General features: G+C 34.1%; 1 protein-coding gene across 1 annotated transcript in view; it reads right to left on the bottom strand.

Annotated features, from left to right (window-relative positions):
- Positions 1 to 26,985, bottom strand: part of CPNE8 (copine 8) — a 224,197-nt gene that overhangs the window by 11,650 nt on the left and 185,562 nt on the right. The window contains exons 15-18 of the mRNA XM_028113255.2: positions 22,906 to 23,087; positions 16,069 to 16,196; positions 3,477 to 3,579; positions 1,802 to 1,859 (exon numbers count right to left, since the gene is read on the bottom strand). Coding sequence (XP_027969056.1) covers positions 1,802 to 1,859; positions 3,477 to 3,579; positions 16,069 to 16,196; positions 22,906 to 23,087 — 471 coding nt within the window. The remainder of the gene's footprint in view (positions 1 to 1,801; positions 1,860 to 3,476; positions 3,580 to 16,068; positions 16,197 to 22,905; positions 23,088 to 26,985) is intronic.

Raw genomic sequence — 26,985 nt, forward strand, 5'->3', positions numbered from 1 at the left:
AGACTGAAGTCATTTAACCTTGGTGGAAAAAGAGTGACAAGTCTGATTCTGTGCAAAGGTTAACCCATATTCTCAAGCGCTGCATTGTTAGTAATAAAAAGCTTACATTGTGGTCTCTGAGTGATTCCTACATATTTTTTTTTTCAGTTTGGGACGTCAGAGAGGAAAATGATGAATTATCATACCTTAAAACCCTAATAAATAATTCATTGGGAGCCAAAGAAATGAAGAAAATAAAGAGCTGTGGCAGTTGGATGAGGGTAGTGCTTGCTGCTTTGAATAGAAATATATGAGCAGAAATAGACACCAGGACGGGTCAGTGGCTCTGTATTCACACATGATGTGTGCAGGCTCTTAAGGAGCAAGTGACCGAGGTTAGGTCATACACCTAACCACAGACTTCCAGGATTCGGGGAGACCTGGCCTGGGATCTACCCAATGAGAGGTGCGTCCTTGAGGCAAAAGCAAATTAGTAACCGAAGGAGAAGGCATGAGTTAGTTTACCTTAGCCATCAGTGAAGTTTGTGAATTGCAGTCTATCACTGATAAATGCAGATGATCAAGTGCACAAAGCATTAACAAGAAAGATGTCTCTTAGCTTTCCTGACTCCAGAGAGGATGTCTCAAGTTCATGCCTGAAGTACGACGCAAACAGATGTGAATATTCAGAGGCTGAGAAAATATTAGCAGAAGCAGCAGCAGAGCTAAATGACTTTTGCTTTAGACACTGGAAGATTCTAATGATGCAAAGCATGACCAGCCAAGCATGGAATTGAAGGGAGAGGATTTCCAGGGTCAGCAATATAACAACTTTGCCTGTGGTGCTTTCTCTGAGATTGGCAGATCTACCCTATCCTTACGGAGGAGGCTCTGGTGGTTCAACGAGAATCATCCCAGTGATGATCGTAATATAATTAACCATGTACGTGCCTAAATTAACCTGTAACGTACCAACGGTTATTCCAAATATTCTAAAATTATTCTCATTTCCAAAGTCCCAAGCTAAATAAACTGTCATTGTTAATGTCAAAACACCTGAAGCAGGTGAATACGAGGTGATCATGCAGTCGCCACAGAGTTCTCCTGAAAGGAATTCACCAGATGCCTGGGAACAGATTATCCTTAAAGAAGTTTACCCAGATCACTAGTTACACAACCACCTGTCACTTAATTGGCATTTGAACAAGGCCTAAGCCCAAACTCAGAACTACCCAGTCACTCAATTTAGCATAATTTTATAAAGTGTCATTAAATCTCAGATGGTCAGTTCCATTTTCATTTTACTTTCCTCTTTCATATGACAGAACTTATATATTTATAAAGCTAATGTCTATCAACTAGCCAGTGTCTGAAAACCCATTAAAGTAGCATACTATGCTTGTGCTAACATCTCTCTTCACAACCTAATGGTTTATTAATTTAGGGTTCATCCTCAAAGGTTTTTAGTGAACCCAGAGTGTATTTTGCCTTGGGAACAATAACTCAATTTATCACTCTGTCAGTCACAAAAAATATTATTTTGAGATGCAAACCATCTCCAATGGAATAGGAAGCTACATGTTGAATTAATCTATACCAGAGAGATAATACCCTAGTCAGAAGACAATCTTTTCATTTGCTCAACTTAATAGACTTCACTGTGAGATATCTATATTTATGTCTATAGGTACATGGACCTTATATTCAGATCCACATTCATATTCACATTCTTATATACAAGAACGAGTGATAGGAATCTTAGAGCATAATGAATCAGAGTAAATAAACCCCCAAGGAATACTACTGAAATTTTATTACTCACCATCAAATTCTGCTGGTCCAACACCTACTATAATTATCGACATTGGAAGTTTTGAAGCCTTCAAAGAGAATACACAAGTAGTTCACAATTAAGAGATTGAGTTCTTAAGAAAAGAACTGAGTTTTAAGAAGAAAATAATATACTGCTTTGATATTTTTTCAAGATGTTCACTAAGATAGGTTTGAACATATTTAAAATTAACACGGAATAATATGTTCGATTCTACTCATTCTTTTTGAACTCTGTACACACACTTATTCAGTGGGACGTTCTTCAGGAATGACTGGCCTTGGACAATATAAAAAATAAAAAAGTATTGCTCATCTGCTTTCACTTGCTATTCTCAGCCAACATCTCCCTAAGCTGACCTTGGGTATCTTTGGTCACTTTATTCATGTTCTTGCTCCTCTCAAAAATCTTTCAGTTGCTAAATGGGGAATAAAAGGTACTATAGTTGTGAAACAGTAGTGCCCTTCTCTATCTCATTTACACCCAATGGTCAGAAAAGCAATTTTCATAGTAAATGAGTGAATACAAATAATAATTACAGAAAGTTATTATTAGAATAATTAATTTATGTATTAAATATCCATGAAATTGTGAGGGATACTGAATATTTGATGTAATAGCATTTTCCCATCATAGGTATCACTTACACTACGTAATCATTTAAAATAATTTAATGGTCAGAATATGAGATCTGGCAACAGACAGATGGAAAGCTGACATGACCACATCTGCAGCTATGAAGTTCATCAAATTATGAATCATTGTTCCTCAGTATATCATGTCCTGTTAGTTTAAGCCTAAATTATTAAGTTCCTATTTTCAAGTGCACACTAATGCCACTGACCAGAACATAAAGAAAATCAAGATGAATTCAACCCATGTGTCTAGTTAAAAAATAACAAATAAATGTGTAAGCCTTTAGCTCTACTGCTTTTTATGTATGGTTTTTCTAAGTATATGTCTATAATTTTTTTTCCACATGTAACTTCTTTCCCTCCACCAAACAGCTAAGTGTATTTTCCCTATTATGAGATATGATAAGCAATTCATTCATGCAACCCATTTTTACTAAATGCCAACTTTGTGCCAAACATTGCTAAACTTGGAATAGCAAGATAAGATATAATTCTATAGATTACAGTCTAGTAAATACAGATTTTATAGATTATAGTCTTATAAAGAAGACAATCAAATAATCATAAAAATAAATAACTAGGAATCATGACAAGAAGAATGGTTTGTGAATCAAGTCCAATCCCTTCAGTTCTATAGAAATCAGAATGTCAGTACAGTTCTCTTGTAACTGAAATGTGAATATTAAGAAATACTCCGTACAAATTTTAAGATTGTGTACAAGGACATCCAACTAGTAGAGGTAAATTCACTCATGCACATGAAGGTGACGCTATCATCTTATTTATTTTTATTTTTTGGGGGGGAAATAATTTTTTTACACCTCAGTTATCGACATCCCTCAGGTTAGTCCTTAAGGATTGATGGTACATTTGCATTTGAGCTGTCTGGATAAGGTTAAGAATGCAATCAGCTGCAAAGGCATGGGCATTTTGTTTCACTATTAAGTCAACTAAAGTAAACTCTGCTTATTCAACCTAAATAGCACCATGCTGTCACTTAGCCAGCCCAAAACTGAATGACCCCTACTCACATTGACTATGGACTCCTTGGTTTGAGCCATATCCGAGATAACACCATCTGTCACAATCAGGAGCACAAAATACTGGGAACCGTCTTTTACAGAAGAGGCATATCTAAAGCAATGAAAAGATAAAGAATACCACAGAAAATAAAACAGTTCCTCTGTATGTGATGGTTGCTAAATATAATTGCAGTAGTCAACAAACTTTTAATCTCAAGAAAATATTTAAGCATACGTTAGGAGTCTATATTATGCAAGCTCTCAAATAATATATTTTTCTGAAATAGCACACCAGAGTAACAGCAACCTTGCCACACGCCAGCACACAGACATGCCTACCTGCCTTAGAAATTCATTCACTAGTACTAGGTGAGCTGGATGCAGATATGTTTAACACAAAAGAATGGATATAGCTTGCTGAAACAGATATCCTGGCTAAGCACCATTATGTGTATGATCTTCAGTAAATTACTTAAGCTAACTAAACTTTATTTCCTTGCCTTCAAGATCAAGATCACATGCCTCTGTATTGTTAATAAAGAAATTGCATGTATGCTACTCAATCTATAATACAGTTTTAAGAATGGCAGGAATAATCATAAGTATTTTTTGTTTTGAAGTAGACATAGGTGATGGTTGCACAACATTGTGAATGTGCTGAATGTCACTGAACTAACCTTCAACACGGTTACTTTTATGTTATGTGAATTTCACCTGAATAAAAAAAAATGCAATAGAAGAAACACTTTTGACATATCCATAGTTCAAGTTCTTAATATTTGTTAAATTGATGAAAGATGGGAAAAAGGATACCAAACAAAGACAAAAATTAGGTATATAATAAGAACATAATCTAGTACTTGAAGTTTATCAGAGTCCTCACCAAATAATACTCAGTAATTTACAGGAGAATTTTATGAATGTTATATTTTATTATATCTCTTTTTTTCCATTGTGTTCTACATTCTGGGTATCTAGATTATATTCTCAACAATAATAACTTTTATGACTTTTTGTATATAATTAGTATGCAGGTCATATCTAGTAATAAGCAAGCATTATGGTACTCTTAGGAGATAGTATACAAGAAAACTTCGGTCTACTTCTGGAAAATCACTGAGTATTTATGTATCATAGAATCATAAAAAATAGCATCACAGAAAAACTGCGTTCAAGAACATGTCCATTGATTACCAATAAAACTCCTTCATAACCTGAAGTACTTGGGGGATCAAGTTAACAGATCAGGGACAGACCAAGAGCATCGTATGTCAGGGCAAAACTTATTTCTTAGAGAACAGAATTAACAACCACATGGACAAGAAAAATATGTACAACTTTGTCATACTAGAGAAATTAATAATTGCTCATGCAGCTAACAAAATGATAATTGTATAGACTGATCAGGGGAATACAGTTTAAGTGGCATGTTCACACCCTATAAAGATAGCATTGAACTGGTTCCACAAAGTACAGCCAGAAATACTCCCACAATATTCAACAACTTCAACATTAAGGAATTTATAAGTTTGATGGTAACCCCATCAATGAAAAAACAATCCCAACCAGATCTGAGACTATTCTTCTATCTTATGATTAACTTTTTTTCTTAATAAAAGAACTCAGATAATCTCCCTCAGGTATTCATTTTTAATTTTAAGTACCCATTATTTTTTAAAAAGCATTTCTTACTATGCTTCAGAAATAGAGGGTTTTATATTTCATGTGATTAATGGGAAGCTATAAATAGTAGTGAGAAAAGCTTCTATTAGTTCAAGAATGTGGCTTTTCTGCTTTTCTTACCAAATGATGCTCTTAAAATGGCAAATTTTTACCAGATTTAAAAACAATACAGGAAGTTAAACATTATTCATTTTTATAAATATCATCCAAGTGGCTTAACTGTCTGATTTTTGGGGGGTGGGGTATTTACTTTTATTTCTTTTTCAACACTTCTGATCATCCATAAAGAAAGTCTCAGTTGTTAGTGTATTATTCCCAGCTTTACTGAGGTATAATTGATACACATAAAAACTACATAATTAAGGTATACAGTTTGATGAGTTCAGATGTATAAATTCATGTTACCATTAAAACAAGGTAATAAATATACCACTTCCAAATTATCTTTGTCTCCCTTTGTATGTGTGCACATGGGAAAAATACAATTAACATGAAATCTACCCTCTTAACAAAGTTTTAAGTGTACAATATTTTATTGTTACCCATGGGCATATCTTGGTTGTTGTGAATAATGCTGCAGACATCTCTTTGAGATCCTGATTTCAATTTTTTTTTGGATGAATACTCAGAAGTGGGATTTCTGGTAGCTCTGTATCTATTTTTTGAGGAATCTCTATGCTGTTTTTCGTACTGGTTGCACCAATTTAAAATTCCCACCAACCATGCACAAGGGTTCCAATTTCTTCACACCCTTGCCAACACTTGTTATCTTTTTGACTTTTGGTAATAGCCATGCTAACAAGTGTGAAGTGACAATGATAGTTCATTGTGGTTTTGATTTGCATTTCCCTGATGTTAGCAATGTTGAATATTTTGTATATACCTGTTGGCCATTTGTATGCCTTCATTGAAGAAATGTCTGTGCCAGTCCTTTGCCCATTTTAAAAATCAGATTAGTTGTATTTTTGCTATTGAGTTGTAGCAGTTCCCTATATATTTTGGAAATTAACCCCTTATCAAATATATAGTTTGCAAATATTTTCTCACACTCCACAGGTTGCCTTTCCATTTTGTTGGTTTCTTTTGCTGTGTAGAAACTTTTTAGCTTGATGCAGTCCCACTTGTCTATTTTTGTTTTTGCTGCTTGTGATTTTGGTGTCATACCCAAGAAATCACTGCCAAGACCAATTTCAAGGTTTTCTCTATGTTTTATTCTAGGAGTTTTATTGTTTTGGGTCTTGTGTTTAATGAATTTTGAGTTAACTTTTGTGAGTGGTAATAAAAGGATCCAATCTCATTCTTTTTCATGCATATGACCAGTCTTCCCAACACCATTTATTAAAGAGGCTATCCTTTCCCTATTGTGTCTACTTGGCACCTTTGTCAAAGATCAGTTGACCATATACCTGCAGGTTTCTGTCTGGGCCTCTCTATTCTGTTCCATTGGTATGTTTGCTTATATTTTACATCAGTGCCTTGCTGTTTTAATTATTGCACCTTTGCAGTATATCTTAAAATCAGACACTGTGATGCTTCCAGCTTTATTCTTTCTCAAGATTGCTTCAGTTATTCAAGGTCCAAGAAATATCAATAAGATTTTGATAGGGATTGCAGTGAATCTGTGGAACACTTTGGGTAGTATGGACATTTAAACATTAATTTTTCCAATCCATAAACATGGAATGTCTTTCCATCTGTCTGTATTTTAATTTCTTTCACTGATGTTTCATAGTTTTCACTATAAAAGCCTTTCACTTTCTTGCTTAATTTTATTCCTAAGTGTTTTATTTTTGGTGCTATTGTAAATGGGATTATTTTCTTAATTTTCTTTTCAGATAGTTTGCTGTTAGTTTATTGAATGCAATGTTTTTATAGGTTGATAATGTGTCTTACAACTTTACTGAATTCACTTCTCAGTTCTAATAAGGTTTGTTTTGTTTTGTTTTATTTTGCTTTGTTTTCTTCAGTCTTTTAGGGTTTTCTACATATAATATAAGATCATGTCACCTGCAAACAGATAATTTTACTTCCTTTACAATTTGGATTGCTTTTATTTCTTTTTCTTATCTAATTGCTCTGGGTAGGACTTCTAGAACTATGTTAAATAGAAGTGGGAAAGTGGGTATCCTTGCCTTGTTGTATATGTTAAAGGAAAACTTTTAGTTTTTTTTTTTTTATCATTGAGTATGATGTTAGCTGTGGACTTTATTGCGTTGACCTAAATTGCTTTTGTACCTAGTTTGTTGATGGTTCTTATCATGAAAGAGTGTTGAATTTTGTCAAATGCTTTTTCTCTATCTCTTGAGATGATCATGTGATTTTTGTCCCTTACTGTTAATGTGGTATATCACATTTGTTGATTTGCATATGTTGAAACATCTTTGCATCCCAGAAATAACATCCTTCTTGGTCATGGTGTATAATTCTTCAAATGTGCTATTGTATTCAGTTTCCTAATAATATGTTGAAGATTCCATGTTTATCAGGGATGTTGGTCTGTATTTTCTTTTTTGTGGTACCTTTGCCTAATTTTAGTATCAAGGTGATGCTGGCTTCATAAAATGAACTTGGAAGTATTCCCTCTTGTATTTTTTTGTTAACAGTTTAAGAAGAATTGGTATTAATTCTTTTTTAAATCATTGGTAAGATTCACCTATGTAGCCATCTGGCCCTGAGCTTTTCTACGTTGGGAGATTTTTGGTAACTGATTCAATTTCCTTATTTGTTATTGGTCTGCACAGGTTTCTATTTCTCTTGATTTATTCTTGGTACATCATATGTTTCTAGGAATTATTCATTTCTTTCAAGTTGCCCAATTTGTTAGAGTACAACTGTTCATAATAGTCTCTTATGATATTTTTTTATTTCTGTGACATCAGTTGTAATGTCTTCTCTTTCATTTTTTATTTGAGTCTTTTTCTCCTTTGCTCTTAGTCTAGCTAAGAGTTGGTTAATTCTATTTACCTTTTCAAAAAACCAATTCTTGCTTTTGTCAATTTTTTTCTATTGCTTTTCTATTCTCTATTTCATTTATTTTTACACTAATTATTATTATGTCCTTCCTTCTGCTAAACCTGTGCTTTTTCTTCTTTTAGTTCCTTGAGATGTAAGTTAGGTCATTTAAGATTTTTCTCCTTTGTTCACATGTGGTGTTTATCACTATAAACTTGCCTCTTAATACTGTCTTTGTAGTATTCCATAAGTTCATAAGTTTTGGTATATTGTATTTTCATTTATCTTGAGCTATTTCCCAATTTTTAAAAAAATTTTTTCTTTGATTCAGTGGATATTCAGAGTATATTGATTTCCACTCATTTATGACTTTTTCTGATTTTTTTCTACTGTGTTCAGAAAAGAGACTTGGAATGATTTCAATTCTTAAATTTAGTAAGATTAGCCTTGTGTCCTATAATGTAATCTATCCTAGAGAATGTTCCATTACTGCTTGAAAAGAAAATGTATTCTGGTGCTAGTGAGTGGAATATTCTGTATATGTCTGTTAGTCCATTTGGTCTAGAGTAGTACTCAAGTTTGCTCTTTCCTTATTGCTCTGAATGACCTATCCATTATCAAAAGTGGGGTACTGAAGTCTTCTAATATTATTATATTATTGTCTATTTTCCCTCCCCAGATACGTCAGTTTTTGCTTTATATATTTAGGTGCTTTGATATTGGGTGCATACACATTAATAATGATTATATCTTCCTGTTGAATTGACAGTTTTTAAGGAAAATTTCATTCTTCTTAATAAAAATTCTATTTATTTAAGATTTACAACATGATTTGATATACACATATATAGTGAAATGATTATTACAGTCAAGCTAATAAACATATTATCTCCTCACACAGTTCCCATATTTACTTTGTTAGCAAGTTTCCAGTATTCAATACAGTATTTAACTATAGTCATCACACAACATATTAGATCTCTAGACTTATTCATCCTGCATAATGCAACTTTGTACCCTTTGACCCTACCTCCCTTCCCTTGGTACCCACCATTCCACTCTCTGCTTCTATGTGTTCAACTTTTTAAAATTCCACATATAAGTGAGATCATGCAGTTTTTTTTTTTTTTTCTTTCTGTGTCTGGCTTATTTCACCTAGCATAACATTATCCAGGTTCATCCATGTTTTTACAAGTGGTAGGCTCTCCTTTTTTAAGGCCAAATAATACTTCATTTTTTGAAAGTTTCTCCCACTCTCACAAAACAGAGCACTCCTGTGAAAGTTCCCACAAGCAGAAATGGTATAAAGTAAAAAAGCAATTAGCATTAATTTATATGGAAAGATTTTTTGAGTGTTCCCAGACCTAAAAAATAACCTATCCTATCTTAGGCTTTTCTGATACATTAGGATACATCTTGCTAACAGATGCACAGTGGAGGTAAAGCACAGATGCTCACAGATACAGTTCAAAGCTAAGGCACCTTGACACTGAGATGCTGAGTGTAGTTCCCAGGGAAAGAGCCCGGTGGCAACACTCTCACTGCTTATGATTCATGCTGCTTCTATAACAGCTTGCTGTAAAACAAACACTGAAATCTATAAATGCAAAAATCTCTGGATTTCTTTTGGTTAGTGAAAACACATCCTAATGTAGGATCTCTTGTAAAAGGTGAAGTGGTGTAATGGGAACTATTGAAAGTGGAGGATACCTGTATATATCAATCAATATATCATATAAATTGACTTTTTTATTACGTAACGACCTTCTTTGTCTCTTGTGTCAGTTTTGACTTAAAGTCTATTTTCTCTAAGTATAGAAACCCCTGCCTGCTCTCTTTTGGCTACCATGTGCATGGAATATCTTTTTTCATCTCTTCATTTTTGGTCTACGTATGTCCTTAAATCAAAGTTGAGTCTTTTGCATATAGCATATAGTTTGGTCTTGTGTTTTCACCCGTTCAGCCACTGCATGTCTTGCTTGTTGAGCTTACTACATTTACATTTTGTTTTTTGTTTTTTGTTTTGATTCACCAGAAAGTATCCCTAAGAGAAGGGGAGAATATATTTCTACTGCCAAAAGAGTTAGGAAGAGAGCCTGAAGCAGATATAGTAAACTTGGAATTTCTCTCAAGTTTGTTGTTTTAATCTTAAAAATTCATAGGAATTTTACATTTTATTTTATAAAAATATGTGCTTGTATTCATGCTTTACATTTCTTAACTTTGAATGCTGTAGAAAGATACACGAGCTTATTGTGTGGCTCCCACTACTGCTAGATACACAAGTTTGAAAATAAATTTCATTTTAGTCTTTATCACCATAAGCACCATAAATTAATCTTTTAAAACTTTTCATGGTTTCTATGGCATTTGCGGTATGCACTGGCATATTGTTGTACTTTGCAAATAAATCTAAGTTTCAAACAAAATCATATCTTGTGCTACCATTTATTCTAATTTAGTCTATTTTAAAGTATTATATATCTGAAATAAAATAATTAAAATGCTACAGAAATGTGTTAAGCAGAAAGTAGAGGCTGATCACATCTCAATCTGTCTTCAAGGAGGTAACACTGACATGTAATCTTCAGATTCAAATTATATTTTAAATGTATTAAAGAACCTTGCTGCTTAAAGGAATCTGATGATGAATCCTTTTGTAAACTGCATAATTAAAACTCTTATTATTAAAAGCCTGTTAAATGTCTTTTTTCAAATATAGGCAATCTATAATTTATATTTTAATATTACTATGATAAATCTGAGAGAGAGGTGAACTGTGTCAGGGTTTTGGAATTCAAATGCATTCCCCTGGAGTCTTTTGTCAAGGAACTTTCTAGGATTATGTTTATAAAATTCATAAATGGTTGGCTCAGATTTCTGGAATATTCTCTCAGCTTATTAGTAGTTCAGAGAAATAGAGAGGACAACAAGACAAGATAAGAAACTGACTCAGGAATGTTTTATTTAAGTAGTTTAATTTTGATATACACAATGTATTAAATATTAATACTAAATAAAGGGATACATTTAAATATTTCAATACAATGTAACAGTCATTTTTATATTGTTAAGTTGTTATCCAAGCTACTTTTGGCAGTGTAATGAAGTGACCAACTGTATCCACAATCATATGTAGTTCTGTTGCACTTTCTTTTATGTGTGCTTACCTCTGAGATAGAAGGGTTTAAGTATGTAATGCATCATAACATAGTTACTTGGAATAAGATTATTCTGTTTGAGATTTTAGCTCCACCACAAATGGCCACTCTTACATATCCATTTTGTCATCAGGAAAGTAGGAATAATAACACTACTGGCACCTCTTAGAGTTGTTGTGAAGATTAAAAGAAATATTCCAGATGATAGCACTGAGCACATTGCCTGAGATAGATTATAGGCTCAAAAATGAAACTTAATTTTAGTTGGTTATCTGGATCTGGATATCTAGGTACAAAAATCTAGTCAATAGTTAGAAATTGGTAGATTTAAAAAACTGAAATGTGACAGCCTCAAAATAAGTAACTGGTTAGGCACAAGAAACAAAATGACTAGTAGTGAGGAAACAATACATACTATTTAAGTCAGGTGAAGAAAATAGTAAAATTTTCATGATAGCCTGAAAAGATCATTGACATTTTCAATGGTATATTAGATTATTTTGAAGTAATAAGCTGGTAAAATATACCAACAAAATATTTGAAATAACTTGAAGTTACTGAGGTAGAATTCCAGATGAAGAGAAACTTTTGAAAAAGTGACCTAAACAGGAATGTAAAAATAGTAATTGCCATCTCCAAGGGGGCACTGAGGTTAGTCGGGGATGAGTAAACCCCACTTTATGACAACCACGTCTCTATAAACACATGATTTCCTTAACACGTTTCTTCCTACCGTTATTAATTAATGAGATTTAAGCATAATGTTATAGACATTAGATCTCTTAGGAAAGGATTTCTCTGATTTTAAATTTGTTTTCAATGCACAACATAATGGTGATACATTTCTTTTGGTAGGTGTGATAGTCTTATGTGTCAACCTGGTTAAGCTATGGGAGCCAGTTATTTAGTCAAACACTAATTAAGGTATTCCTGTGAAGGTATTTTGAAAATATAGTTAATATCTACAGTTGGATAACTTTAAGTAAATGAGATCATCCTCAAAAATGTGGGTGGGCTTCATCCAGTCAGTTGAAGGCCTTAACAAAAACTGGTTTCCCAGAGAAAAAGGAATTCTGACTCAAGACTGCAAGGATACAATATCCTGCCTGCATTTCCACCCTATCAGGTTGCCCTACAAATTTCTGATTTGTCAGTGCCTGCCACTGCATAAGCCAATTCTTAAAAATAAATTTATCTATATATCTGTATTTATATGTCTTATTAGTTCTGTTTCTCCTGAGGACCCTGACTGATATAGTAGGTATCAATCACAATTACATTTTCTATAGGTCATTAACACTAACTAAGCATTATCATTAAGAGTTCCTTTAGTTCTCTGTTATAAACTTAATTAATTAATTTTTTTAGAGAGAGAGAGCATGCAAGTGGGGAGGGGAGTGACAGAGGGAGAGAGAGAATCTTAAGCAGGCTCCACACTTTCTTGGGGTTGGATCTCACGACCCTGAGATCATGCCCTGAGCTGAAATCAAAAGTCGGACACTCAACCAACTGAGTCACCCAGGTGCCCCTAAACTTACTTATTAAAATGTAGTCATAATGCATGGCATATAGAAAATTCAATTAAATTAACAGGTGTGAGGGTCTGGGTGGCTCAGTCGGTTAAGCGTCTGCCTTCAGCTCAGGTCATGATCCCAGGGTCCTGGGGTCGAGTCCCACATCGGGCTCCTTGCTCAGGGCGAGCCTGCTTCTCCCTCTGCCTGCTGCTCTCCCTGCTTGTGCACTCTCTCTCTCTCTCTCTCTGACAAAATCTTTAAAAAAAAGAATCAAAATCAAAATAAATTAATTAATTAACAGGTGTGGATCTATCAGTAAATGTAAAGTATTGGGCTTTATGTTGGTTTATAACATATATATTATAAATTGTATTATTATTATATCATTATATGTAATGAAGTCACAATTCCTGTCCTTGGTGGGGAAAAGATCTACATGTAACAGTTGAGTAGGATTAAATTAGTGTTTTGATAGAGGTATTCATGGAATGACAATTCAGAGACCAGAAGTAATGACTCTCTATGACTGGAGTACAGCACATTTGGGAGAACATGGGGGGAAATGAGGCTGGATGGGTGGTGGTAGCTGGATATTAAAAGTTCTTAAATACCAAACTAAAGTGTTTGAACTGAAATTTGTGACAGAGCATCAAGGATGTTGAGTGGAATTTTTACATCATCTGAAATGCTGTTCCCCAGACAACTCTATGAAAGGAAAACTGATCAGGCAGGAAATTAGAGGCAGGGGTTTAGAAAAGCTCAGAATAGCACATAAAACTTTCAAGTTTGAAAACATGATGCTTTGGGTCATGACTCACAATACTGTCATCTCAATGTTATTGTAAAAGTCAATAATCTTACCACATAGATTTCGGTTCTAAAAATAAGCATAACCTTAAAATTATTATTCTTAAAAAGAATAAGAATAAGCATTCTTCAAAATGTTTACAGAAATTGCAAATAACTAAATAACTAAGTACTTTTTAGTATTTAGTTGGGAATGGTTATGAATTACAAATAACAACTTTTATCAATATAGAAAACACACTTTTTAAGAAGAAAAAATCAAGCAAATAAAAAAGCAGGCTATACATTTGCTTTTAACTTTACAGAAAATATTTTTAATGACAAATATCTTAACATATACAGAATTCATTTATTAGACATTTGCCAAGTACTTACCTCCTATATGAGCATGGTGAAGCACTGACGGATGCATTTAAAAGTGACAAAATTCTCAAGGAATTTTGTTTAGACAGGGGTCATACATATTGTAACTATGGCACTTTTCATGATTTAGAACAAAATAGTAGCTTGTCTTTTAATTGATAAATATTTTGGATGGCAATTTTGGATCAGACAGAAATCATGTCTTAATAAAAAACTTAAAAATTAAATGTTATTCTCAAAGATAAAGTAAAAGAGAAAAGCATTTCTTATAAAGCTTCATAATAAGAGTAGATACATGGAACTTCAGATCATATTGGAAGGAAAGATGATTCCCCAAAAGCCATATCTTATGTGTTTCTTATTTTCTCTCATTAAACAATAACAATGATGAATTATTAGATTACAGATGATTGTCAGAGCCTGAAAGTATTAGCTGGCAACTACCCTTATATTTGAGAATTTTTTAAAATGCTGAACAAAACATGACAAATTGTATGAGGACAATGTAGAGTCTATAGTTTTAAATGGTATATAGAAAAGCACCTAGAAATTTTATATCGAAAAGTTTAACTCTAATAGTAGAGATTTCCAGGGTAAAAGATATAAAGTTAACTGGTAAGCACTCATGAGAACATTTATAATAACCAGCATGAGTCTGCACAAAGTAAGTCCTATCATTTTTCCTCTATCTTTTTATAAAAGACAGTGATCTGTATGGTAGTGTGTGAGAGAGAATGAGAGTCAACTATAATTTATTTTGTGATAACATTATTTTTTAATACTAGTTCATTTGACAACCCTCAAAAAACTAGGAAATAAAATACAGATAACACTAGTTATATAGGCTAATACAATTAGCTAGGATATGGTTTTCATATGACAGGTAATGACCCATTAGTGGATTTTGAAATCAATTTTGTGGGTCGAGATCTGTATTAAACAAATAAAAAGAATAACAGAAAAGAACAGGACACCATAGAAATAAAGAGGAAATAGAAGATAAGGATGGTACCACTTCATAAATAATCCTTTTTTTTTTTTAGGTGTGTGTGTCCGGGGATGAGATATGAAATTCATAACTTAAAACAGATTGTGGACGAAAATATTTCAAAAACCTGAGCCATAGGGTCACACTCAGAGAATGGTCATCAATGTATCACTGTCAACCTTCGGTGGACTTCCACGGGAGAGTTCCGCTGGGGTCAGCCCTGGGTACAAGGGTATTTTAGTATCTTGTCTGTGTCCCAGATAATGGAAAGGAGAACACATTTAAGTCACTTGTGATGTCCAATATGGAGATGATATAGTACCAGAATCTTTAAACAGAGAACTGAGGTTTCTTGTCACCTTTTGGGCATTGATCCACTTACCCAAATGCAGTGTATTTTCAAGTTCTGACTACATGTTGGGAAGGATACAAAAGCTATACATTTTTCATTTTCTAAAAATAAGGCAGTGTTTCAGAGGATTGGCAACTGGGTCAAACTTTTTAGGGATTTTAAAAATGGTGTCTAGTTTATTTATTTACGCACTGATGAAAAAAATGATAAACAAATGTATACAGATTTTTACACTTCAAACCTTTTTCCAGAACATGTAACTGGAATCATAAGCAATTATATTCTGATCTCAATACTATGTACTATATACAGGTAGAGCTCTGGGAATTTTTAAAATTAGCTATTATATTAATTTCAAAGAGGTTAAAATAATGTGCCCTATATATCACTAAAAGGTTTTAGTTGTCTTCATGGTCTCTTATTACTTTCATGTTACTATGGAATGTGGTATTAGATTGAATGATTTACACTGCTGAGATCATAACTGATCTTGTTATTGCTCTCGTGGCTGCCTTTTCAAAGAATAAAACACTTCTTGGTTGAACAAATACAGGTCCTGATAATAACTCAGTGTTATATTCTTCACTTGAGACTTTGATGTAAAGTTCTTAGCAACGTATTATGATAGCTCAGTGGAGACTCTTTCCACTGTATCTTTTTCCTCACTTTCTTGGAGCTAAATGAGAAGAAAACACCTTTCATTTGTGGAGTCATGGTAACATATTATAATTTCACTGCAGTCTGGTACACTGGAATAAATATCTTGTCTACTTCCACTTACCTGGCTACATGATTAATTACAGGAGCAAAATTGGTTGGCCCATACAGTTGCACAGATTTCAGACTTCTATAGTAAGCCTCCATGACCCCCTCAATGCCATCACAGTAGGGGTTTTGAGGGTTCCCATTCTGTGGAATTGACAGGCAAAAAAGAGTAAAAATTAGTAGTGTCTGCAAAGATCAACCGAAAAAGAGAAAAGATAGGTTGACACTCAAAGATGTTTTGGAAGCATAGTCATTTATGTAAGAGCAAAAAAAATAAATTAAGTGATCAACAATAGATTACAATATATTATAAAAGTTGTGATATGATGAATCTAATATATAAGCATTAAAAATTGATACTCTTCAAAAGAAGAACCACAGAAAACTCTAAATAATCTTGAGAAGCGAATATCACAACATTCTATAATTAATGTCTTCATTTACACATGTCTATGTACGTGTAGAGATGAACATATAAAAACCCTGAAAAGAAGTAAATAAAATATTAACAGTGGTTAACTCAGGGTGGTTACATATAATTGGTGACTTTTATTTCATTCTTTAAAACTATTCAATATTTCCCAACTTTTCTGCAGTGACATCTATTAAAATCAAGAAAAAAAAATCACTATCCATTCAGTTTTACCTTATAGAAGGCAAAATACAAAATATCTGCCGCGTGCACATTTTCAGGTCACAACTGATAACCCCAAGGAGAGAAGGGGTCTGAGGGAATGTAATTTGGTGCAAAAATTATCAAGAGAAGGTAAAATGAAAAGAATCAAGGAAACATTCATGTTGTCCACAAGAAGTGGAGCTTGCCACTAAGTTCTTACTCGGGAGAAGGCACCTAGAAGCGCAAGTTCATACCTGGAGACCTAGACTAGTTTTTTCACACCTTGAATGCTTTGTTATTATTAAGTTAAATTCTCCTAGTCCAGATCTTGCAAATTACATATATAAAGCAGTGTATTAGTTATCTATTGCTTTATAGCAGATTACCCCAAAAGTTAGTGGCTTAAAACAGTAATTATTTATTATCTCAAACATTTTTTGGGTGTCAGCAGCAGCTTAGCAGGTGGTTCTCGCTCAGCATTTCTCATGAGTTTGCAGTCACTATGCCAACCTGGGCATCTGAGAGCTTGACCAGAGCTGCAGGACCTGCTTCCAGGAAGGTTCACTTACATGGCTGCTGGCAGGAGGTCAACGTGGTGTCTCTATATGGCTACTTGAGTGTTCTTACAACATGGCCGCTAACTTCCTCAGAATGAGCAATCCAAGAGAAACAACAAAAAGGAAGCCCCAACACCTTTTATAAGCTAGTCCCACAAGATGCACACCAATATTCTACTTTACTCTCTTTGCTAGAAATGTATCACTAAGTATAGCCCATGCTCAAGGGAAAGGGAATTAGACTCCACCTCTGGAAGGGAGGAAGGATAAAAAAATGTAGATATGTTTAAAACACTAGAGACAGTAATTATATTTAAACAGAGTTAACAATAATTTCAGCATGAATGTTTTTATCTGAACAATCACAAATGACAAGTAATTTGTAAATAAAATTTGTTGAATTCTATATACTAAGCTTTACATTAAAATATTTACATACATTAGACAGTTTTTATAACAACCCTAAAAAAAAGCAGATAAAATATTGTCATTATCCCCACTTTACAAATGAAAAAATTAAGGCCCTGAGAGTTTAGTGTGTCCCAAGATTACACAACACAAATGAGAGGGCCAGTATTTGAACCCTCAGTTTAACTTCAGAGCCTAATCTCTCTTTTTTTAAAAAATATTTTATTTATTTCTCTGAGAGAGAGAGCATGAGCACAAGCAGGGGGAGAGGCAGAGGGAGAGTGAAAGGGAGAAGCAGACCTGAGCAGTGAGCTCGATGTGGGGCTCAATCCCAGTCTCCTGGGATCATGTCCTCAGCTGAAGGAAGCCACTTAACTGACTGAGCCACCCAGGCGCCCCTAGAGCCTAATCTCTTAACCACCACCATGCCACCACGCTTTGAAATCCTAAGCATTTTGAAAGACAAGGGATCTTAGGAAACTAAGGCAGATGTTATCAACCACTTCAATTTTGCCATATACCCACTTTTTCCTTCTAATTTTGTTTTTTATTCAAATTTTTTAAATTAATTGACCATCATGTAAATTTTTAAAAACATAAAAATAATAAAAAGCCTCTTATATAATAATAAAGACATTTTTTATAGTTCTATACCATAAAATTGGCTACATTAATTGATTGAAATTATAATGTAAAAGTTTAATATTTAGCACAAAGCAGTTAATGATTGCTTTTGATGTTAATCTGAACTGAACCTTCCTTTAAATAAAATTTTACAGTATTCTTTTCCCCTGATAAGATATGAAGCTAATTAAAATTAAAACTCATTATTGATTTTGAACATATAAAAATGTATTCTATATCTGCCTTAAGGGAAGAAATACAAATCAGGATAGTTCTGAGCAACTTTTTCATCATCATTTTAACACTTTAAGTAAGGGTTTATATTTCTAGAAAATAATATATTTTCTTTATTCCTGTGGAACTGAAATTGCAACAAGGTGACCATTTTTCCCATCATTTCATTTCTTGGTGGAAAGATAATCATTGGATGTTCTATTCATCATTATGGAATATTTAAAGCACTGATTTCTGCATTAGTCCTAATTCCATAATAAATTGCTCTAAGAATTCCTCATATGCTTTGGATGATAAGGATACTTAGGACATAAAATTATACATTCTTTTTAATATATGCTTTGCATTATGTCAGGATTATTTAAAATAATTTACAGCTATTAAAATGAGATTTTCCTCTTAATGACAAAGTTGTAATGAGTTATGAAAAGGTTTTTTAAGTCTAAAAACTCATTTCACAAAATAATTATGTGTGTTAGTTACTAATTACTAACAAGCAATTAATTTTTACTTGTTAAAACAAATTAAAATAAGCTTATGTGTGGCTCTAGCACAAAAGTAAAGCACAGGATATTTTTGAAAATAAGTACATTCAATTTTGTTGTTTATTAATGAAGAGGGCAGCAGATGCCCTATTTTATCTTTCCATTTTAACTAACAACCTTTCCCATATATAAAATAATGAATGTTAATTTGTAGAACACATAGAACATAAAGAACAGAATTCAAAATGAGCACTAATCCCACCACGCAGACTTAAGTGGGGAAGGATGTCCGTCTCTCAACCATCTTTCCCTCCATTTGGCTCCCTGAAAACTTGTACTGAGGATTTAGAGTCAGTTCCAAGAGAGAAGACTATACAGTCTCTGTTGCTGCCTAGAGCCTATAACACTTTTCAGCAGGGCTAACAAGTTGACAAAATGCTGAAAAGAAACTCTAAGGAGTTGTCTCTTTACTCTTTGAAATGGATCCGTTGCTGCCCAGAGATTGCTTAGGTGGGGAGAAGCTGCAAGTCTCCCTTTTATTCAATAAGCAAACATCTGTTGAGCTTCTATCTTATGCATACAGTGTTAAGACCCTTGGTTGTTAAAACGATAGCATCTAGATGGAAGAAAAGATATACATATCAATATTAAATTGCACAGGTTTCTATAAATGCCAAAATAAGCGAAAAGTAGGCCAGCACTTTTAGAGCTCTAGTAGGAGAAATCACTTGGACAGGTGTAACCACTTCTCTATTGATCACTTCAGGAGACTTTCTTTAAAGGGTCACTGGCCCCATGTCCATTACGAATATCTCTTCTGATGCTCTACACTATTATTATATTTTGTTATAACAACTTAAGGAGTCCTCAGACTCACAATGCGAGGAGAGCAATGACTGCCTTTTACAACCTTTGTGCTAAACATGGTGGTACCAGGACATTCTTTCTTTCTTTCCTTTTCTATTCCCCGTTCTTTTTCCGCTATGGAATATATGTATATGCTTATTCATATTTCATAGGAAAAGCTAGGGTTTATCGGAGACCCTTTTGAGTAACAGCAAAGAAAACATTAAAAATTACATTTTTCTGTTCAACTTTCAACATTTGCGCTAGGCCTAAATTCACCAACTAGGGTTTATTTAATTTTTTAGAAGGCTTCCCTTGCCATCTGAAGATTATTTGAACTTGGTTTGATAAATAAATATTTATGAATCTGTATCACAAATTGTTACCATGAAAATATGAGGGTTTGTTAGGATTACAGACTACATTAATTGCCAGAATGACATGGGACTGGTTTTCCTATTTGCCATTTCAGCACCTATAGATATATACTGCAGTTGTTTAGGATGAGGTTAACAGAAAACCGTAGCAAAAAATCAAATCAAATACTGTCTCATTGAAGACCTACTTAACTCTTCTGCCTTACTTACCCAAGGGAAAAAAAAAAGTGCTTTGAAAGAATTAATTGGTCAGTGCTGTTAAAATTCATTCATTATCATCATCGTTTTCAGCTTCAATTTGGGAGACTATTTTTTATAACCTTAAAGGGGTATGATCTCCATCCTGTAACTATTTGAACTGGGTTCAAAGAATTGTTTAAGATGCAAATAATAATAAAAAATCCTTCCTTGGCAATAGATATTGGCATAGGTTTTTTTTATAAGAAATGAATTTGGAGGTAGGAAAAGCAGAAAAATAGAGGATTAGAGAGAGATAAAAGGAAAAAAATCACACACAAGGGTGAGAAGAAGTGTATGGAAGGAAAAATTAATAAACCTCATTTAGTTTAACATAATTATTCCTTTTCTTAAGCTTTAAAATAGCTCATGACCTTTTTCCTGAGGCACTTAAGACTTAGCATCACATGAGTGACTTTCATGGTTTTATAAGTTTCTGGGAAATTTTAATTCTCTAAGACACAACAAAATCCCAATAGATATTCATTTTTATATGACATTGGGAAAGTGGCATGTGGGCTAATTCATGGAAAAAAGAATTAAAGCCTCCAGCAACCTTTCTTGCAATTGTGCGCGTACCGGAACAGAAAAGCAAGGAAGAATATAGAAATAAAAATGTAAAAATACTGCTCTTAAAAGATATTTAAGGAAGTTTAAATCTAATCATATAAAAGTTCTGGGTGTGTGTGTGTGTGTGTGTGTGTGTGTGTGTGTGTGTGTGTGTCCTGATCAATATCATACCATGGTGTTAATAAAGCACATATTCGAGAGGTGGGATTGATTATAGGTACTGTTATAAAATGTGCTTTAATAGCAGTTAAAGAGCATGTATTCTAAAATAAGACTGAACTGGGTTCAAGTCCTGTCCTCCAGAACCCCGGTTAACTGCTATGCTGCCGAACTGAACTATCCGACACTTGGGCAGGCACTCTTCAGTGTATTCAGTATGTGTGGCACTTGCTAGAGTAGCGCTATGTGATAGTCGTAGAAACTTTATGAAGATTATGTAAGAAAAGGATTGTAAAGTATTTGGCTTCATAATCAGTAACTACTCAATAAATGGTAGTATTATTGTTTATTTTTGTCTGCTTTGCTTGAGAACTTCAAAAAAAAAATCTCTCTGATCATGCATTGCTTTTGTAACAAGAATAAAAACAAGAAAGGCCTTCAAAAATAATGGGGATGGGGCGCCTGGGGGGCTCAGTTGGTTAAGCGACTGCCTTCGACTCAGGTCATGATCCCGGAGTCCCGGGATCGAGTCCCACATCGGGCTCCCTGCTCGGCGGGAAGCCTGCTTCTCCCTCTGACCCTCCTCCCCCTTCTCATGTACTCTCTCTCTCTCTCATTCTCGCTCTCTCAAAAAAATAAATAAATCTTTAAAAAAAAAATAATGGGGATGGAAGAGGTTACTTCTGAAATGTATAGAGGGTAGGAAGGCACGTCTAATGAAAAGCTAAAATTTTTCCAAAATGAGAGCCAACCATTCCTATATTGATTTTCCCATTATTTTATCAGAAAGTGCAGGGAGAGTAAGGCTGACTGGATCCATAAGCATTATGTGTGTGGGGTTTATTCTGAAGGTAGAATGCAGTACATTGCTCATCTAAAATCACGCAATATGAACTAGATCTATGTAAAGATGAACTAGATAAATATTTATTCCAGTCATAGCTACTCCATTATATTGAAATCATAATTAGCTATCACCATAATTATTGCTTCACATTAAAAAAATAATTCTAGCCATAACTATTCCTTTATATTTGAAAAGATATGCCATTTTCTTAGATGGTAGATTAAGACAGCCATCCATTCTTTGAGATAGTCTCCCCCTGAGAGGTGAAGGTTACTTGGAAACTGGGCTGGCCTTAGTGACTTGCATAACCAAGAGAATTTAGCAAAAACAACTTTCTGAGACTTCTAATGCTATGGTGTAAAGAAACCTACAGCTTCTGCCCCAGCCTGTTAGAGAATACTCACTGTGGGGAAGCTGGCTGCCATGTATGAAATCTGACTACCAAGACATGGCCATACCGTGATGAGGTCCATGATAACCACGTGGACAGGTTGTAAGTAGAAAAAGGGAGAGACGTCCAGGCAACCCAGCTATTTCAGTCATCCTATCTTGAGCATCAGACAAGAGCAAAGAAGCCATCTTAGGGGACATGTTAACCACCCGAGATGTGACATGGAGAAGTACTGAGTCATCCAACCCACAGCAGAATGAAGACCAGGTATGTGGTTCTAGTTGAATAATTCCAGCCACCTCTAGCCAATCAAGCCATCCTAGGTAAGGTCCTAGACATCTTGAATAAACCACCTCCTATTGTATTGTGCTCAAATTCCTGAACCCCAAATCATGAATATAATGGCTACATGACTGACTACAGCATAAGCAGTAAGCCAATATTAAAAGATCCAACAAATTATTTTTTTTCAAGAGATCAAATCCTTGTGATATATTCTTACCAAAGCAAATTCATGCGATATCCTTCCATCTGGAGGCAGTTTTGCACCAAAGCCTAGAGCTGGGAACATTTTATCACTGTCGTAATCTTGAACGATTTCTCCCACTGCTTTCAGGGCCATTCCATAGGCATTCAGTTGGTAAGGATTCATGTAGTGGAGAGAAGTGGGCTGGGCAGGGTTGCCTGATGACAGAAAAAAATATTTCAAACATGACTGATCAGGCTAAAGATGTCATTTTTTTTTACATTTTTCTTGATGCCTATTTCAGAATGAAATACTTAAAATTATGTTTTCTGCCTACATCCATATTGTATCTAATAATTTCTTTTGGTTGGAGATTAACATAGAAATATTTATTATATTATATCAGACATGTATAAGGCTTTCCAAAGATATGCCAAAGCATATGCAGATTTTTTCAGAAATTATTCCTCATTGTCAATGCCACGGGCTACTCCTGAATCTCAGTTACAGAAGAAGTATTAAAGTACTTTTGTTAAACTGATTTTATAGTCATCTTTATCTAAAAAAAAAAAGCATGTGCCTTTAGCTTGAACCCTTATGTTTATAATTAGAGAACTATGAAGACTTCCCAAAGTTCTATTACAAATATAAATGGAATATTTTAGAAATATCTCAATTTAATCACTTAAAAAGGAAAGCATAGTGATTTTTAAATTCAAGCTAATTAAATATCTATATCTGAAAAATGATTCAGAGTTTCTAACTAGACATTAAACTAGGAGCCAGAGGCTCAGAGTTCAATCTTGCAATTTCCAAGACAACACCTATAAAATGTCTGCAATAAATCCTACCACAGTGTTAACTGGAAGGACAAAATGAGATTATGTATGTGGAAGTGATTAAAAATAATAAAGCACCATAGAAATGTAAGGTTTAACTGCTACTGTTATTACTGTCTGGGTCAGCCACAAGGTTCTGAAATTTCAATATACTTCTACTACGTAAGATGTTGCATTTGAGTAGAGATGAATTTGAGAGAGTAATATAAGTGCTACCACTCAAAACACATTGAGATTCACATTGAGTTGCCCTAATTACCAGCACAAAGGCTGCTTGAAAGTCCATATAGTTTCTTAAGTGAAAATGGAAAGTTAAATGGGACTTGTAATAGCATATAAAGCTCAATTCTACATTAAAACATTGCCTGAAGGAGGAAAGCCTCGGGGCACACAGTTCTTTTCTGATAAGAAAAAAAAAATAATAATAATAAGCACTTGAGATCCGGAGAGAAACAAAATTAAGAAGCGATCTCCCCTTGATTTATAATACATATAATTATACACAGAACATTTCTGGTCTAAAAATAATGCATTGCACAAATGCATTTATATTTACAAACGGTTACCGGCATTTAAGGGCTAGTTCCACATGACAAAATTTCTGAAAAAGTTATCTTCTGACCAAATGGCCTTAACATTCATTCCCCTCAATTTGGTTGAACTTTGGAAAGGTTTCTTCATAACTGTAGGCCCCTGACCTTCCTTTTCTTAGAGCATTTGCTTTAGAAAACTTGCATTTGTAAATTCTTTCTCTGCACCTTTGAGATGTAAATCTTCTACAACCCAGGGCTGTTTTTCTCCAGGACCCGGGAGCCTTCCATGAAATGTAATCATGGAGAAAGACAGTACTCCTGTCCCCTAGTCTCTTTGCGAAGGTAGGAGCCTAACTTTAATAAGTGCTAATTAGTAAACAGACCAATGTCCCCTCTAATGTCCCTCAGCATTTTCCATTAGATCACGGCAGTACTTAAAATCCCTCCCACCTTTTGTTTTGGAGGTGTTGGGTTCAATTTTTCCCTTGTATCGCAAAAGCCTTGACTTCTGTGGCAACAGTCCTGATTAAAATCTTCCTTGTCTGTTTAAATTACCTGGTGCAATTTTTCAATGACACTCTCTTCTAAAGTTAGAATTTTGCACTTGATCAAAAGCCCACTGGAGCCACAGGGGGGCAATATCATTACTTGACTAAGTGGTTATTTAACATAACTTTCAAATATAAGAATTGTTACCCAATGGCTGCAATATGGCAACAAAGTCCATTTTATTAAGAAAACTGGAACTTAAAATGGAGATACAAATATCATTCATACCGCAGCATGTCTAAACATCTTCACCCACCATGCATAGCAGGGCTGGATCCCATCCATGCAAATATGTTGCCTGTCTCTTTCTAGCATCTTCATCAGACCATCTCTTCACTGTATCACTAATGAGATCTTCCTTCCTGTCTCTACCTCTCAAGTAGCCACCCTGTCCTGGAAGTCGCTTTACTCCCCTCCAGCTTATGTTTTACTTGCACCAGACAGCCTTCCTTGCTTATTCCAGCCCTTATTGTCTTTCCTCTCCCACTTTTAGGACTCCTGTGCTCTGCACCACAAAATATGGCGATTAAAAATCTGCCACATTGACTGTCCATTCCTTGAATCTGGGACCACATTTGTGCCACCTCTGTATATGCACCAATGCATATGAACAATGAATTTGTGGTAAGTTGATAACATTGGGAGGCAATAATATCCATGATAATTATAATAGCATGGGATCTAACATGTATTAAACACCTTACTTCATTATCTTTCTTAACCTTTCAACAAACCTATGATGTAGGTACTTTTTTATTATACCCAATTTTCAGATTAAATGCTTTACGCCTAATCACACTGTAAAATTTGGTAAAACTAGAACGTAAATCTAGGCAATCTGATTCCATAGCCCTTATTCATAGCTAGAACTCTATACTCACGATTTTGTAATATTTTAAACACTGGATATCATCAAACTTATATCTGATTTTGTCTTAGACGTATATTATGCCTTTATTAAAAAATCACACGTGACTACACTTTTTAAAAAGCTTTATTGAGATATAATAAGATATAACTTACAATTTAACCATTTAAAATATACAAGTGATTTTTAATATACTCATAGATAAGTACAACCATCACTCCAGTTTTAGAACATTTTTATCACCTCAAAGGGAAACCCTGTACCTCTTCACTATCCCTCCCCTTATCACTCCATCCAGCCCAGCTCCAAACAATGATTAATCTTGCCATCTCTATTAATTTGCTTATTCTGGACATTACATATAAATAGATTCACATAGTATGTCGTCTTTTGTGACTAGCTTCTCTCACTCAGCATAATGATTTCACGGTTCATTTATGCCATAGCATGTATTGGTAATTCATATTTCATTCCTGTTTATTGCTGAATAGTATTCTCCTGTATGGATAGACTACATTTTAAAATCATTTGTAGGTAGCTATCCTGCTGTCCCAGCTTTGTTTTTTGAAAAAGACCATTCTCGCCCCGTTGAATTGTCTTGGTACCATTCTCAAATCAATTAAACTTAGACTCATGGGTTTATTTCTGGAAACTCCACTCTATTTCATGGCACTATATATCTATCTTTACACCAGCACCATGCTTTCTTGGTTACTGTTGCTTTGTAGCAAGTTTCAAAAATGGGAAGTAAGAGTCTTTCCTCTTTGTTCTCTCTTGTCAAGCCTGCTTTGGTTCTTCTAGGTCCACATGAAATTCTGGGGCATCCATTTATGCAAAACAGGCCTTTCAGGTTTTGAATGAGATTGCACTGAATCTGTTGATTGCTTTGAGAAATGTTGTCCTCGTAACAGTTGAACTTTCCAACCCATGAAAATGGCCTATCTTTCCACTTATTTCAGTCTTTAATTTCTTTCAAGAACTTTTTTCAGAATATCGTTTTTATAGTATAAAGTTTGCACTTTGTTATATTTATTTCTAAGTATTATATTCCTTTTAATACTACTGTAAATGGAATTTTCTTAATTTCATTTTCAGACTGTTAACTGGAAGTGTATAGAAAAAGACCTTATTTTTATATATTGGTATTTTATCCTTCAATCTTGCTAAGCTCATTTGTTAGTTTTAATAGATTTTTAGTGAATTCTTTGGGATTTTATATATATATATATATATATATATATATATATATATATATATATGATTATGTCATCTGCAAATAGAAATAGTTTTACTTCCTTCTTTTCAATCTGGGTATTTATTTCTTTTT

This window comes from Eumetopias jubatus, unplaced genomic scaffold, assembly GCF_037043125.1.
Source record: "Eumetopias jubatus isolate StellerSeaLion01/CBP00866 unplaced genomic scaffold, mEumJub1_p1.0 scaffold_8, whole genome shotgun sequence".
NCBI lineage: Eukaryota > Metazoa > Chordata > Mammalia > Carnivora > Otariidae > Eumetopias > Eumetopias jubatus.